Here is a 15,365-nt window from a genome sequence, read left to right on the forward strand (position 1 = left end):
GAAGTCAATAGATTTAACGTTAAAATTAGACTCATAACTAAACTAGCAATTTCAAGGAAAAAAAACACAGTAAAATGCATGTATTTAAATAATAGATCAAAATTTTCATTAATATTTTAATGTCAGGTCATTTTCAAGTTGGATGCTTTGGAAACTAAAAGAAATATTATCCTCTTTTTATGAAATGAAAGGCTTTGCTTTTTATTTTGTAAAGCATCTGTATATCTTCATTGATCTAAAACCTGTCTATAAACTTCTTTTGCAAAATACCACATTGACAGACTGTTGTTTGGAGCTGGATTCCAAAGACAAACACTGCAAATAACCCTTTGAAGCAACCACCAAACTATTCCTATCTATAGACACAGAAATATTTTACTTTGCTGTGGGAATGATAGCCTCTGTCTATAGATGGTTTATGAGCTCAGGCATTTTATTCCTGTGCAGCTGTGGAGTTTGATGCACCATCATCTATATCTTTCCCCAAAAGCAATTTTCTGAGCAATCGAGAAAATATTGGCTTCTATTCCCCAGGTTCTACAGACTGAAATTAAAGTTTCAAACCCCTTACAAAATGTAGCACCAGTCATCAATTTAAATATACTACGAGGATGACAAGAAGCTGGAGTGCCCTGGAGCCATTTCTAGGCACCTATCCACCCCCTAGAATCATTTTCAGGTATGATGTACTTCCAATGCCTACAGCTTTATAAGCGATATCACCCAAATTATAGAGGCTTTTTAGAATCTAGTGATCTTCCAGATTTGGGTAGCTCAAAGGTTGAGACACATCTAATGTGTAAGGCTCCAATTCTGTTGGCAACAAATCTCTGTCAGAATTACCATTGTAGTCAGGCTGCTGTGCCAGATGTCAGGAAACTCATGGATGGGAGATTTAAAAGTAAAGCCAACAGTGAACTGATACTAAACTTTTATCCAATCTGGACACACAGATCAATTTCAGATTAATTTTAAGAGACTTTTGTTCTAGTAGGACATTACTGTTACTGTTCCTACAGTTTAAAAGAATCATAATTTGGTGTATCCAGGCCTTTCAGGGGGAAATTACTCGTATTTGTGACATACATATATACATTATTTATTACACATATAAGATTATGATACATACTATGTATAAATTTTTTTTTCCTACTATTCCATCTAAACTTTTAGAAATTGTTAAAGGAAATTTTTTCTGGCACTTGCTAAAAATGATAAAGAACACTTTATTTAAGGCACTACTGCACTGGGGGTTCTGCAATAGGGGAGAGTTGGAGCTCAATTTTGAATACAGCAAGCAGTGGGAATTTACAGCCAAGGATTAGGGTTGGGGTCAGTGGAAGGATTACATCAGGGGTCATAGGGATTCTGCCTAAACCGACTTGACAGGATTCTTGCTGAAGGCAGGTCAGGCAGATCCTATATCAAGGGTGAGGGATGAGGAATTTGATCAGATATGGAGGGTGGGGATTTTCACTAAACTGACCCAGCAGGATTCTTGCTAAAACTGAACTAAAAGAGCACCTGGTGTGACCTCTGGGAGAAGAGGGTTCAGAGAAGCCTGACTCAGGTTTGGTCACAGTGAGAGTCTTTGTCAAAATGTAATTTAAAATCATTACCTGGAAAAATTGACCAGAAGAAAAGTTCATTAAATATTCACCTCTCAAGACAATATAGTTTTGAATTATCCTAATTGTTAGTCCTGCCACCATCAACAAAATTTACAGAATGCTTGCTGGGTGTCGGGCCCAAAACCAAGTCTGGGACTAAAAAATGAATGACACATGCTGTCCTTGCCTGGGTAGCCCATACAATATAGCAATTAAAACTGACGACTTGTAAGTCGGTGACAAAACTGCTGGCCTTAGGGCAAGATCTTCAATAGGTTTCTTCAAAAGACAAACAGGAAAAAAAAAAATTCCCCTTCAATCAAGACCTTTCTTTTTCCTTTCTGCTCGTCCCAGACCCCTTGCTCAGTCCTTAATTTTCTCTGCCTCACCCCTTCCTCACATCCACTTCTCGCTACCTTTTCGTGTTCCTTACAAGTTCCGACCCCCACCTTGCATACATGCCAGTCATACCCGCCAGCAGGGGGCAGGTCACAATATTCTTTCCTCCGCGTCTGGGCTCTGGCGCCCTTCTTTTCTTAGCCTTTCATTTACTTTCGGCTAGATAAGCTTCCTTAGCAACGGGTTGCCCTTGGCAACAGGAAGACGCGAGACAGTGGACTGGGTTTCCCTGCGTGTTGTCTGAGGCTCTGGCCGAACCATGTCGGAGATCCTGTGTCAGTGGCTCAACCAAGAGTTGAAGGTGTCCCAGACCGTGAGTGAGTGACACAACCTGGGGATAGCGGTTAGGGGCGATCAGGGAGCGGTGCCTCCAGCGCGATGCGTTATGGAAGGTGGTGGGGATGGTACGTGCAGCGCAGGTGGGGCGACTCAGGGGCCCAGCAGCGCCCCAGGCCCGTCCAGCGGCTCCCCTCCAGGTCACTCCAGTCACTGCAGGGCTTCTCCCATCCTCATTCTGCCACTCCCAGTGGGTCCAACCCTGCAATTTCTGACCTACTGTGTGGTTCTAAGCAGAGGGCTTAGAGAGGGCTCCCTTGCTCCTGTGGAGAGAGGAATTTGCTGGACTCTACAGTCTGGCCCTTCACATTCTCAGAAGCATGGTGTGCTGGCAAGCCAATGAAATATGAAGCCTTAAAGCCAGCCTAGATATGTGCCCCTGGACGAGTTACAATGCCTTCTCTGAATGTGTTTCCTCCAGTACAAACTAGATCCAAACATACTTTCCATACTTAACTGCCAGCAGAAAGGATGCTAGTGAAATGAGTTAATGCGGAATATGTTAACATTTACACATTTTAGCAGTTTTAGCTCAAAATTTCCAAACATTAGCTATTTTTGACTGCTGTTTACTCTTGCCCAAAGCTGACTTTTTTCACTAACTTGGTTTTATCGCAACCATGAAGTTGCCACCCAAAGTCTCTAAATCTCACAACCACGGAGGCAATTTTACATGCTGTCAACTTCTGCGACAATCAAGCAATTCCAGCACAGCACTGTACTCCATCTCAACCTCTTTCTGTTGTTTCTTGGACAGTTTATTTTTCAGATGGGATGGGTTTTGCTCAAGGCAAGAGGTTTTCAGCCCAAATCATTTCAGTCTGTTTTCCCAGAAGCACCCTTGCATAATACCAACTTGCTACCACAGGGGCAATAATGCCAACCCAACCTTAGGTCATTCTCAGCATTGACTAGATCAGTAGTGTTTCTGAAATGGCAAAGTATTTACATCAACATTAGGATCTTTAACCCTCCAGCTGCATTTCTTGAGGCGTAAGCAAAACCACCACCCAGACATTTCTGGGAATTGCAATCACGTCTTTCCCAGGATCATCCCATTGTGTCTCTGTTTCTCTACTAAAATAAGATGCTGACCTCAGGACTATGTTTAGCATTTTTTTTTCTTATTCCTTTCTCACCATAGAAGCCAAATGCAATATCCTGCCCTAAAGTTATACTCCTCCAATGAAAAGCAGTTACAGATTGATGAGTTTAATTTAGGTCATTTATGTGATTAGTAGTAAATCACGCCCTTTGCTCAAGAGCCCAGGATTCTATTGCATATTGAAACACTTTTGAGAAAAGTAAATAAAATTATAAGAAACATAAAAACAGTAGTATGCCATTATAATTGTATAATTAGTTTTTGAAATTTTGTCCATGGGAAGAGGAGGAAGACTTACTCCCTTCTATGAAGATCGAAAGACTAGAGACTTTTTAAGTAAGAGTTTTAACAACATAAGCTATAAATGGAAAATTCCCAATGTCTGCTTCCCTGAAGTGTAAATATGGAAGCTGTTAGCAGAAATAGCTACAGTATTCTGAATCCCATTCACTAAAAATACAGATTCATTTCTTGGTTTCAACTGCTTAGAGAAGTTTAAAGAGAGAGACAGTCCCCAAGGTAACCAGATTCCATATTGTAAAAGAGTTTTCAGGCTATAGGAAAAACACTCAATGAGGTTTGGAAAAAAGATAGGATCTATGCCCCCAAGGAAACACCCTGCCATTGACAGTTCTCCGCATTAGACAAGCTGTTAGTTCTATGGTTATACAATGGAAGACTTTGAATAGTTTATAAAAGCTATCATGGAAGGGGACCCTAAGTGGGTGCATTCTCTGGGGAAAGTAATTTGGCAATTTCTGTTTTTTTTCTTTTATTTATTTTTGTTTGTTTCTCATATATTTTTAATTTGGCAATTTTTGGATAAGGGTTCTGTTGAGAGCAAGGACTTGGTGGCCAGACAGCCTGGGTTGAAATCACTTATCCACTACTTACTAGCTTGTGAGCTGGGGCAAGTTATTTACCTAAATATCATCATATTCAAACATAGTAATACCTCATGGAGCTGTGTCAAGATTAAAAGAAATACTAAATTAAAGCATTTAGAATAGTACTTGGGACATAATAAATGCTTAACCTCACTTTTCAGAAACTGTCATACAAAAATAAAATCACCAACATGTAAGGATATTTGAAACGAGGATGGTCATTGCTCCATGGATTGTGGGGGCAAAAAAAAAAAAATTGGAAACAATCTGAATGTCCTTCAGTAGTGGAATACTTGGGTAAATGGAGCTGTATTCATGCTATGAATTGTTACGCAGTTATTAGAAAAGAGGGATTAGTTCTAACTTTTAACCTAAAGAATATTCATGTATTTTTGTCAAGTAAAAAACAAAAGGTGTAGCTTATTATGAATGGTATAATTCTATTTTTATGCCAACTAGGAAATACATACAGATGCATACACATATGTGACTATGTATATAAGTTTGTGCAAGCATAGAGAAATGTGTGGAGAGACATTACTGAACTATTGACATGTACATGAAGCTTCATATTGTGGTTTTGTGTAAGTACAGATAAAAGCATGGAAGGGTATTAACCAGTGTGTTGGTGTCAGTTACTCTGGGGAAGGAGAAGATAGTGGCTTTTCTTTATACATCTGTGTCATTTGGCTTGTTGATTATATTGCTTTCATCATTTGAAAGGAAAATTCAATATAGCATTACAAACAAAAAATCAAAAAAGAAAATCAAACTTCACATGACAAAATAGGGGAAAATGAGATTTAACACTTTAGTTGAACTATATAGTAAGAATCTTATTAAAAAGTATTGTGGGGGGTGACATAAGAGTTATTTTCTCAAATGAAGTTTATAAAGGAAAGAATAATAATAATAAAAGTTACCTCTTATTGGGCACTTAGGCACTTATACCAGACCCTATGCTAAGCCCTTTTCTTATTTAATCCTAAAACAAAACAAAAACAAACAAAACCCCCCTAAGAGGCATTGTCCCATGTGTACAAATGAGTACACAGGGCTGGGAGAGCTTGGTGATTTGTTCAGGGTCACACAGCTAGAAGTTAGATCTTTGATTTGTGCTCTTTGGCACTATACTGTTATATTAGAGTTTATACTTAGGGAATATACTTTTTTAAAATTCAGCTCTTCCAATTATATTCATGTGAGCTCCTTTTATAAGGATTATTGTTCAATTTGAAGTCACAAGAAGTACAGAAATTCAACCACTGAGGCATGTTGTAACTTCACAGGACATAACCTAACTCCTAAATGGTTAAGTGCCAAAGATGCATTTCTCAATGTTTGTTTGGAAGTGATTCCATCTCTATGTTGTTTGCTGGAACAAAGAAAACAGGATGAGAATGCCAAGGGAGTGCATTTGCTGCCTTGAAGAGGCTGATTGGTTCAGTCCTTGGAGGGGCAGCTAAAGCCAATTGATTTCTGGATTATTCTGCAAGGCAGAAGTCAATTGGGATAAAGCATATTATATTGAATTTTGTGTTGCCTGGACTACCCTGAATATCAGCAGTAGAGAAAACAAATGCCAGTGATCTTCACTGAGAACAATCTTCTTCCACTTAATGGAGGGAGGTTTCTGGAGTCACCAGAGACTTGATTAGTCTCTGTGCTACCAAAGCTAAGGATCTTCACTGAGCTAATTAACCAGACTATTGCTCCTGGAAAATAATGCATAGATGAATATGTTAATTCTAAGGTATCTGCCTTAAAAAATTGCTCCACACACAATTACATCTGAAATTGAAGCAATCATTTTTGTAATGGAAAATAGTAACAATGTTACTTAAAGGATTTGCTGTAAAATTCATTAAGAACTCTGTTATTTTCAAGAATAAGTATGGCCTCTTGACTATGTTCAGTAGGCTTTATTTAAGAAGGTGCAGATGACTTGTGTAAAATTTCCGTTGTAAATTAAAATTAAGTCTTAATTAATGTTTAAACAAGTTAGATTGTACCTGACTTGGCCAGAACATTATGCTATCATCATCTGTAGCTTGTATTGCTAACTAAGGTATTGGAGTGTAATTTTATAAAATATATTGAAGGTTTGTTTTTAAATCTAAGGTTATAAATTTTATTGGTTTTACTTTAATGTGATCAGATTTGTCTTTTCTTTCAAAATTTCATATGGCATCAAGGATTGATATATATATATTTATTCAGGAATCTGTAGAAGATGTCTACTGTTAAACGTCAGTCTTTTTATTTGGTTATTAAAAGATATTTCTAGAAGTATTTTCATGGCATTTTAAGTTCAAGTTAAATCATGGAGTTTTACTTTATGAATATATAATGAAGATATGTAAGTTCTGTGTGCAACATGATATTTACTTTTGAATCTCTGTGTTTGAAAATTCAGGCCCCAAGTCCTTTGCAAAGGCGTTTTCCAGTGGCTATCTAATTGGAGAGGTTCTGCACAAGTTTGAACTTCAGGATGATTTTTCAGAATTTTCAGAAAGCAGGTAAGTGAGATTATTCCTCGCTTTTAAAAAAGTCAATTCCTTTGGCTTTTGGATGGTTTTAGCCTCCAAAATTAACGTTTAAGAATCATCGATCTCAAGACCCCCTTTAAACCTAAACCAGCCAAGGATACCTTTGGGATGGAAATTGTTGCTTCCGCCTGTGTTCATTTCCCAGGAGTACGATGCACAGAAAGTTATGTGGTTGCAGCAAGACTTTACCCTTAGAAGGGACTCATTTTAATATCTTTTATATTCTTGCAATTTTAGGCCAGATGACAACTTCTTTTGTTAATTGGTTCTGCTTTTTTTAAGAGAAGTGAAACAGCATACAGCCAATTTGTTTTTTAAACATATAAAATAGAACTTAAATAGTAAAAATAATAATAATAATATTTTTGTTTTTAGCAGCTATATTGAGATATAATTTACATATCATAATTCACGATTTTAAAGCATGCAATTCAGGGGTTTTACGTATATTTACATATTTAGTATGTTCACAACCATCACCACTTTCTGAACACTCAGCCTCTGGTACCCACTGACATTTTGTCTCTGTGGATTTGCCTATTCTACACATTTTGTATAAATGGAATCACATAGCATGTGGCATTTTGTGAATGGCTTCTTCCACTTAGGATGTTTTCAAGGTTCATCTATGTTGTAACAGGGATAAGTACTTCTTCATTTCTATTTGTTTGCGAAATAATGTCAATTGGATATACCACAGTTTGTTTCTGAATTTATCAATGGATGGATATGAGTTGTTTCCACTTTTTGGCTATTATGAATAATGCTTTCATGAGCATTGTGTTTTTACCTGGAAATGTTTTCATTTCTCCTGGGTATATACCTAGGAGTGGAATTGCTGGGTTATGTGGTCTATGTTTACATTTCGAGGACCATCCACACTGCTTTTCGAAGCGCCTGCACCGTGTACATTTATATAGTAATGTGTGAAGGTTTCAGTTTCTTCAGTCCCCATCAACACCTGTGATAGCCTGTCTTTTTGCTTACAGCCATCCTAGTGAGTATGAAGTGGTATCTCCTGTGATTTTAATTTGCATTTGCCCAGTGACTAATCATGTTGAGCATTTTTCCATGTGCTTATCAGTCATTTGTGTAGCTTTGTTGCCGAAATGTTATTCAAATCTCTTCCCTGTTTTCTTGTACATTTTATTTCTTTAAAGCAGTTTTAGATTCACGGCAAAATTAAGAGAATGATACAGAGATTTCCCATTAACCTCCTGCCCCCCATCTTTATAGCCTCCTTCATTACCAGTATCCCCCACCAGAGGGGTACCTCTGTTAGGTTTGGTGAACCTACACTGACACATCATCATCACTCAAAGTGTTATTAAGACAAACAGAAAAAGAGAACTAAATCTGCTAGGGGAGTCAACGAAGAGTTTAGAGCTAGACCTTCAGAATGGAAAAGAGTTTCTCGTGGTGAAAGGGAAGGAAGAATATTAATATGCAAAGGTGGAAGGCATAACAAAATACATGACATGTTTCTGGACCACAGCAGCTTAGCTTAGCACTCCAGGATGGTGGAAAATGCCACTGAAATGGTGGATGAGGGTCACACTGGGAAGCACCTTGTGAGACGTGCCTTGAGACAGACAAACTGGAATATCTAAAGTTTCTTAAGCTGATGGGGATACCACACCTAATGTGGGTGTAGAGTTTTACCTTCCTTATCACATTAAGCTATAATTATTTATACAATGTCAGCTTTTTTCAGAGTGCCAGACATATGAAGGTGCCCAGACAATAGCCCATGAATGAGTATATCAGTGTTCACTCCTCAACTAGATTACAGAGTTGCTGAAAGTTACAGAGTGTGTTTATTCTTTGTGCTCCAAGCTTTGTCCCCGGCCCATAGCAGTCACACAATAACGTCTCTCTATTGAATAAATGAATGATGTCAGAAAGTATACCTGTTTAGCTATAGAAAACTTCAAGGACCATACTAACCATATCATACATGCAGCATTTCAGGCGTAGTAAATTGACTCTTGTTAGCAGGGCCATAAGGGCCTTTGTGTGAAATAGAGAATCGGACTCCATCTGAATGGACACAGTTGTGAAGACACAGAGAGGCCACAGTGAACAGAGAGGGCTTGGTGCAAAGACAAAGGATGGCTGAAGCTGCAGCATGCCAGGGATAGGGCTTGGCAAACTGAGCAGAGGGAAGGTTCCACACCCTTATCCCACCTTTGGGCAAGTGTGTGCCCTGTCTATCATCATGTGTCACAGCCATGCTTTTCACCCCCTGTAAAAGACTAACTTTCTATCTTACTGAGAGTCATCACATTCCTTAACACGGGGAGAGGGACCTACTTGTCCTGACAACAAAATACTACCCGTCATTAGTTCTTGGAACAATCCACTTTTTTCCAGGGCACACAGTCTTATAAAGAAGGCAAATGTCAGTAAATCCATGGATATGACCTTTGGGATAGTGTCTTTGGTGGGGAAGAGGGTCCTTCTTTGAGAAAGCCTATTTTTTAGGCAGCTGTCTGGTATCAGAGCTCGTGATGTCGTCAGTATTTTTAGTTTCTTTAGTCTAAAATGTAAACAGCCAACTATATGTTGCTAATAACTTGAAGTTATTTGCTTTGGAAATTACTCAATCCTAAAAATAACTCATCTAACTCAAAGATTTCTCTGCTTTAGAATATCTTTAGTCCATTTCAAAGGGTGAAAAATGAGATTAGTTAAAAGATTGAAAAATAAAGAAATGTGGCTATCCCTGGAAGGGAAACTTCTGCTTACCTTGTAAGATGTATTCCCTCACCAGGTGGTAAGGAGGAGAGGAGGCAGGTAATTCCTTGGCAAATTAGCCCTGCAAGGAGACAGAGAGAAGGCTTTGACCAGAATACATTTCTTATTCCTTAGAGTCATCACTTACATCATATGCTTTGTCTCCAGAACAAAGAAGTCCCAGTGGTTTCTCTGTGTTCAAAAACAACTGTTGATTATCACGTTACTGATAAAGTATGTTCTATAACAAGAGTGGCCTTCCATCAATATAGACAGCAGTTATACTCCCCAAAATTTTGAGTGATTGGAAATTTGGAATACTTCAAGAGAAAAGTACTGTTATACCTGGATACTTCGGCCATAAAAGCCATTTTAAAGCCTATGTGTAACCGAACCATAATATTAGTAGGTTTACACTGCGTTCTGAGGGCCATGTAATACAAGAGGATGGGACGTGCCCTTCGTTTTTATCAGGTGCAGGGCGAAGTTTTGATAAAATTTGGAAATGGCTAATGTTTGCTTTTGGATTCTCCTTCTTGAGTTATGTTGCTCCTAACCTCTGCCGCCCAAGGTTATAACCCAAGCCAAAGTCCTGACAAGTGGCTCTAGGCCATACCTTTCTTTTTGTTGTTGTTGTTCTTTTTTTCTAAATATGCATAATGGACTTGGCATACAGGACTCCTAGGATAGGAAGACCAAAAGGTGTTTAAGTTGCCTGTCCAAATAACATAACCACAAGTCATTGATCTGACTATCCACTTTTACAATCATACTCTTTAAAATATGGTCTGCTTTACCGTAATCATTTTAAACAAATGTTTATCTCAAGCTGTAAAGGCATTTGTGGGGGAGCAAATTGCAAAACTGGACATGAGAAAACCTAAAAAATAACGTTTACTCTTATTGTCCATAAGATTTCCTTGTAGCATGCATTATCAATTCTCATCCCATCTAAGGTCCGTTTCTCTTTTATTAATTCAAAATATTATATTCAAAGTTTGGTGGATGTATTACAATATCCTAAGTATACTTTACCAACTATTTCCATTAAAAGAGTAATAGCAAATAAAGGAAATACGACAGTAAGTTACACCACATAACTGGAAAAGGAATTCAAGTTATCACATCACTGTTTTTGTTGACTTTGACCTCCCCATGATACTGGCTCCTTATCATATTTAGAAATCATTTGTATGTTTCCCCAGTCTCACCTCCTTTTAGAGATGGATTTTTAACTTGAAGTTAATGGCACCTTGGGCTAGATTTTAGGAGGTTCACAAGCACCCCAAAATGGTATACACATTTTGTATATATGCATGGATGTGTCCTTTTTTTCCTGTGGAAAAGGTTCCACAGCTCTCATCAGATTTTCAATGGTATAGATGATTTAAAAGAAAAAAAAAAGTTTTAGAACTACCACTTGAGAGAAATTTCTTGAGAGATGGTATATTAGGGACAGTATATAAAGTTTTAAGTGATCTCCATAAGCTTCTACAAATTTAATTGAAATTGCTAAAAGTCATTGTATCTTCCCCAAATAATTGTATAGTCCAAAATGAAGTTATTGAATGAGTATATAATGTTAGAAATTCTGCCAAATATATGGCAACTCCCTCTGTTATAGGGTATCATTTTTGAGGTAGGATAGGACTTTCACTTATATTCAAGTAGCTTCAGTATATTTTTTTTCTATTAAGGAATGTCACTGAAAGTTCCGAAGTTAAAGTCAAGAGAAAATAGGCCCAGTGGTTAAAATTGATATTTGTATCCTGTTGGATCAGAGAGAAGCACAAAAGTTGAAACTACATCCAACATCTTTGGCTTTGTTTCTGTCACTGGATCTATAGGCTCATTAATAGCCACAGATCATATGAGACCTTTATTACAACACTTACCTCAATTTATCTCTATTTATTTATTCGTCTATTTTTTCCCATTATGAAATCCTCAAGGGAAGGGACAAAGTCTTGTTCATCTTTGTAAGAATTTAACTAATATGTAAATTTATTTGAATTTATTTGCATATCACTTACATAATGAATTTAATAAATACATTTTTGATATAATGGATATTCAATAAATGTCTTTTGTTGAGAGAGTAAGTTAATGAATGAAATAACGAATATCTTCTAAAATATGAGCCTAATTTGATAATAGGTGATTCAAAAATAAATATAATTTATAATTAGAAAGTTTTTACAGATTCTTTTTTTTTATTTATTAAATTCATTGGGGTGACATTGGTTAGTAAAACTATATAGGTTTCTGGTATACATTTCTATATCACCCATATATTGCATTATGTGTTCACCACCGAGAGTCAGTTCTCCTTCCATCACCATATATTTGACTCCCTTTTTCTTTTTCTACCACTCCCTCATCCCCCTTACCCTCTGGTAACCACTGAACTATTATTGTCTGTGTCTATGAGTTTTTGCTTGTTTGCCTTCTTCCTTTGTTGCTTTCAGTTTTATATCCCACATATGAGTGAAGTCATTTGGTTCTCTGATTTATTTTGCTTAGCATGATAATTATAGCTGTTCAATTTGTTGTAACTTCAAGGGGGAGATTTCAAGGAGCACCCCTCACACTGCCATTTTTCTGATGTCACTTTTACTGATTCTTAAAGTAGTAATATAAACTGTAAAGTGAAGATTACATAACTAATTTGACTAGAATAGCTAATATTATTTAAGTAAATATTTTTAACAGTGCCTAAGAGGATCATTGTTAGAGTTGTCAATGCAATATTTTTGGCTATTTTCACATTAAGTTATTTACTTATGTGTCATAATAATATCTAGTAATATCATTTAAAGAAATGGATATTTAAATTGAAATTTTGCCTTTTGAGTAAAATATTTCAAAACTATAGTTAAGTTTTTCCATTTAGAAGAAGAAGTCTATTTATCTGGTTTTATTTTGATTTCTTGTAGAAATTCTAGCACCTATTTTAGCAGAAGAGTGTATAAAATTAATGAGTGTTAGATTAGCCATTCAAGATAACTAAATGCATGGAGTTCAGGACAATGGAAAAGCTCAATGTATTTACAAGATTGAGAGGTTTTAGAGAGGAATGATATATTTAAAAAGAACATGGGGTAATTCAAAATATTGGATCCTGAGAATATCTCTGTACTTGTTTGTTTTTAACTCAATGCCAGTGTCTAAATATGTAAAATATTTTAATGTCTAGGGTTTCAAGTGCCCAGCTTAATAATTTTTCTCGCTTGGAGCCAACACTTCGCCTTCTGGGTGTGCAGTTTGATCAGAATGTGGCCAAAAGCATCATCACAGAAAAGCCTGGGGCAGCAACAAAACTTTTGTATCAGCTGTACACTGCTCTTCAGAAAAAGAAGAAATGTGGACTGACTGGAATGGAAATCCAAACCATGCAACCCCTGACAAATCTGAGACTTCAAAACATGAAAAGTGAGGCTTTTCGAGATGTAAGTACATAAAGAAATATAAGCATATCGATGTAAAACTCGGTAAAGAGAAATGACAGCGATATTGCATTCTCAAAGTAGCCCCACTGGGGGGGGGGATATATTTATATATTGTATGGTATTGGCCATACTTGGGTTTATTTTATATAAATATTTTCAATGCATTTACCCATTTTTGATGTCTCCCTCCATTCTATCCACATTTTCGATAGCTAATCAAATTCTGTTTGTTCCTAATTCCCGTTGCTTCCATTTCTACCCTTATCTCGTCTGCTCAGACCTCCTTATGAATTACTGCAACAACCTACTGACATGTCTCCCGACCTTCAGGCTTTCTTCTAGAGGTTAATCAACTGCTACATGAATCATCCCTAAATTCTACCTACTTTCATTGGGTTCTTCTCTTGCTCAGAAACCTTCTATTTTACATATATCGTGTCTCCCAACTTAGACTGACATTCAAGACCTTTCTCTAAATTGTCTCCACTGTCTTGCTAACTTTATTTGTTCATAGTTCTCAGCATAAAGTCTTTCTTTCTTCTACATAGGTTGGCAGCTTGTCCTTGAATAGGACTTATATATTCCTGCTCTTCCCTCTGTCTCACCCAAGCTCACCCTTCTCTCCTCTTTCCCCAAACTTTTCTCTGTATATTTCTGTGTAACCTTCCCAGTACACATGGGCTCTTCACGTGAACCTCAGGTATTTCTCATTCTCTGGTGTTTACCTCCTGTTCTGATATTGTTGCTAACTTTCATTATTTATTTGTCTTATGGCCTTAAAAGGTTGTTTAGTTCCTCAAATTCAAGGAAAATGCCTCACATAATGCTTTGAACATTGCAAATACTCATTAAATTAGTTTTAATTGATACAACTTTTTAATTGACAATTCTCTCTAGTTCCTGTGGTATTTCCTTATGGTAAGGGAAGTGTATTAACTTTTCCAGGTCTCTAGGGTAATGGGGAGTGCTGTACTGATGCAAAGTGCTAAATAGAAATGGACTTAATTAAATTTTTAAATTTAATTTATGACACAACCATGACATAATAAATGTGAGGCCATCTCCACCTTCGGATTTGTCTCTTCTTAATGGACATCCTTATGAGCCTGGTAGCAGAATGAACTGAGGACCCATGGAGAGCTAGAAATTAGATTAGGCTTTAAGCTGAATAACTTAGTATTGCATTCTACCTCCTTCACTTGCAAGCTGATTAACTTTGGGCCAGTCCTTGGAACAATCTCAGTCTCAGTTATCCCCACTATAGAAACAATGATGGTGATCTCTATTTGCCTCAGAGTTAGGCTTTTTTGTAGCTTTAAGAAGTCAATGTACAAGACAATTCTTTGTAAAGTATAAGATACTCAACAGTAACAAGTGCTATAAGAGCTGTGTAGATGAGGCCAAACAAAAGACCACTGGGATTAAGGTTGTCCATGGGGGACCTATCAGAGTCAATCATTCATCACTGAACAAATATTTGTTTGGATCTTACTTTACGTCAGGAGCTTGCACAACCCTCTTACAGCTTACCTTTTAGGGAGAGAAAAATATTTCAGTAGAATGGTGTGGCTTGCAGTGAATTGAGGAGTAAATTGGAAATGAGGAAGAGAGGGGAACACAGGATATCTTTTCAAGAAATTTGGAGGTAAAGGAAAAGAGAAAATAAGAACAGTAGCTGCAGGAGAGAGACTCAAGGAAAGTGTGAGACTGTTTAGTTTATGGATATAGATACTGGGACAACTTGCTAGTTGAGAAAAAGAATCAGTGCCAGGGATGACTGGTTTGATGACGAAGTAGAAGGAGATCCTCCAGGGAAGAAAAGAGGAGGAACGAGTCAATGGTTCAGATGAAGGAGGAGACATCTTAGGAAAAAATAGAGATGACCTTTTCTTTGATGGAAGAAGAGACCTGCGTTTGTTACATAGTGATATTAATAATGACTAAAACTCAGTGAATGTATATAATGAGGTGCCAAGCTCTGTTCCAGGTGCTTTATATATATATTGTCTCACTTGATCTTTAGAACAGTCCTATGAGATAGGAATTTTTATATTCCCCTTTTGCATATGATGAAACTGAGGTATGGAGCGGTTAGGTAACTTGCTCAACTTCATAAAGCTAGTAGCTGAAACGCAAATCTAGGCAGTGTGACTCTAGAAGCCACACACTTAACAGTAGATACGGTTTCTCAATGGGTATTTCCTGAGTTGAGGGAAAAGTAAAAATTAAGTTAAAGACACACACACACACACACACACACACACACACACACACACACACACACACACACACAT

At 37.1% G+C, this 15,365-nt stretch overlaps 1 protein-coding gene across 1 annotated transcript in view; it reads left to right on the top strand.

Moving 5' to 3' along the window:
• Nucleotides 1–2,222: 2,222 nt before the first annotated feature.
• SPEF2 (sperm flagellar and cilia associated 2) overlaps nt 2,223–15,365 on the top strand; it is a 164,861-nt gene continuing 151,718 nt past the window's right edge. The window contains exons 1-3 of the mRNA XM_019632971.1: nt 2,223–2,326; nt 6,754–6,856; nt 12,819–13,071. Coding sequence (XP_019488516.1) covers nt 2,269–2,326; nt 6,754–6,856; nt 12,819–13,071 — 414 coding nt within the window. The 5' untranslated portion in view covers nt 2,223–2,268. The remainder of the gene's footprint in view (nt 2,327–6,753; nt 6,857–12,818; nt 13,072–15,365) is intronic.

This window comes from Hipposideros armiger, unplaced genomic scaffold (genome assembly GCF_001890085.2).
Source record: "Hipposideros armiger isolate ML-2016 unplaced genomic scaffold, ASM189008v1 scaffold_1214, whole genome shotgun sequence".
Taxonomy (NCBI): Eukaryota; Metazoa; Chordata; class Mammalia; order Chiroptera; family Hipposideridae; genus Hipposideros; species Hipposideros armiger.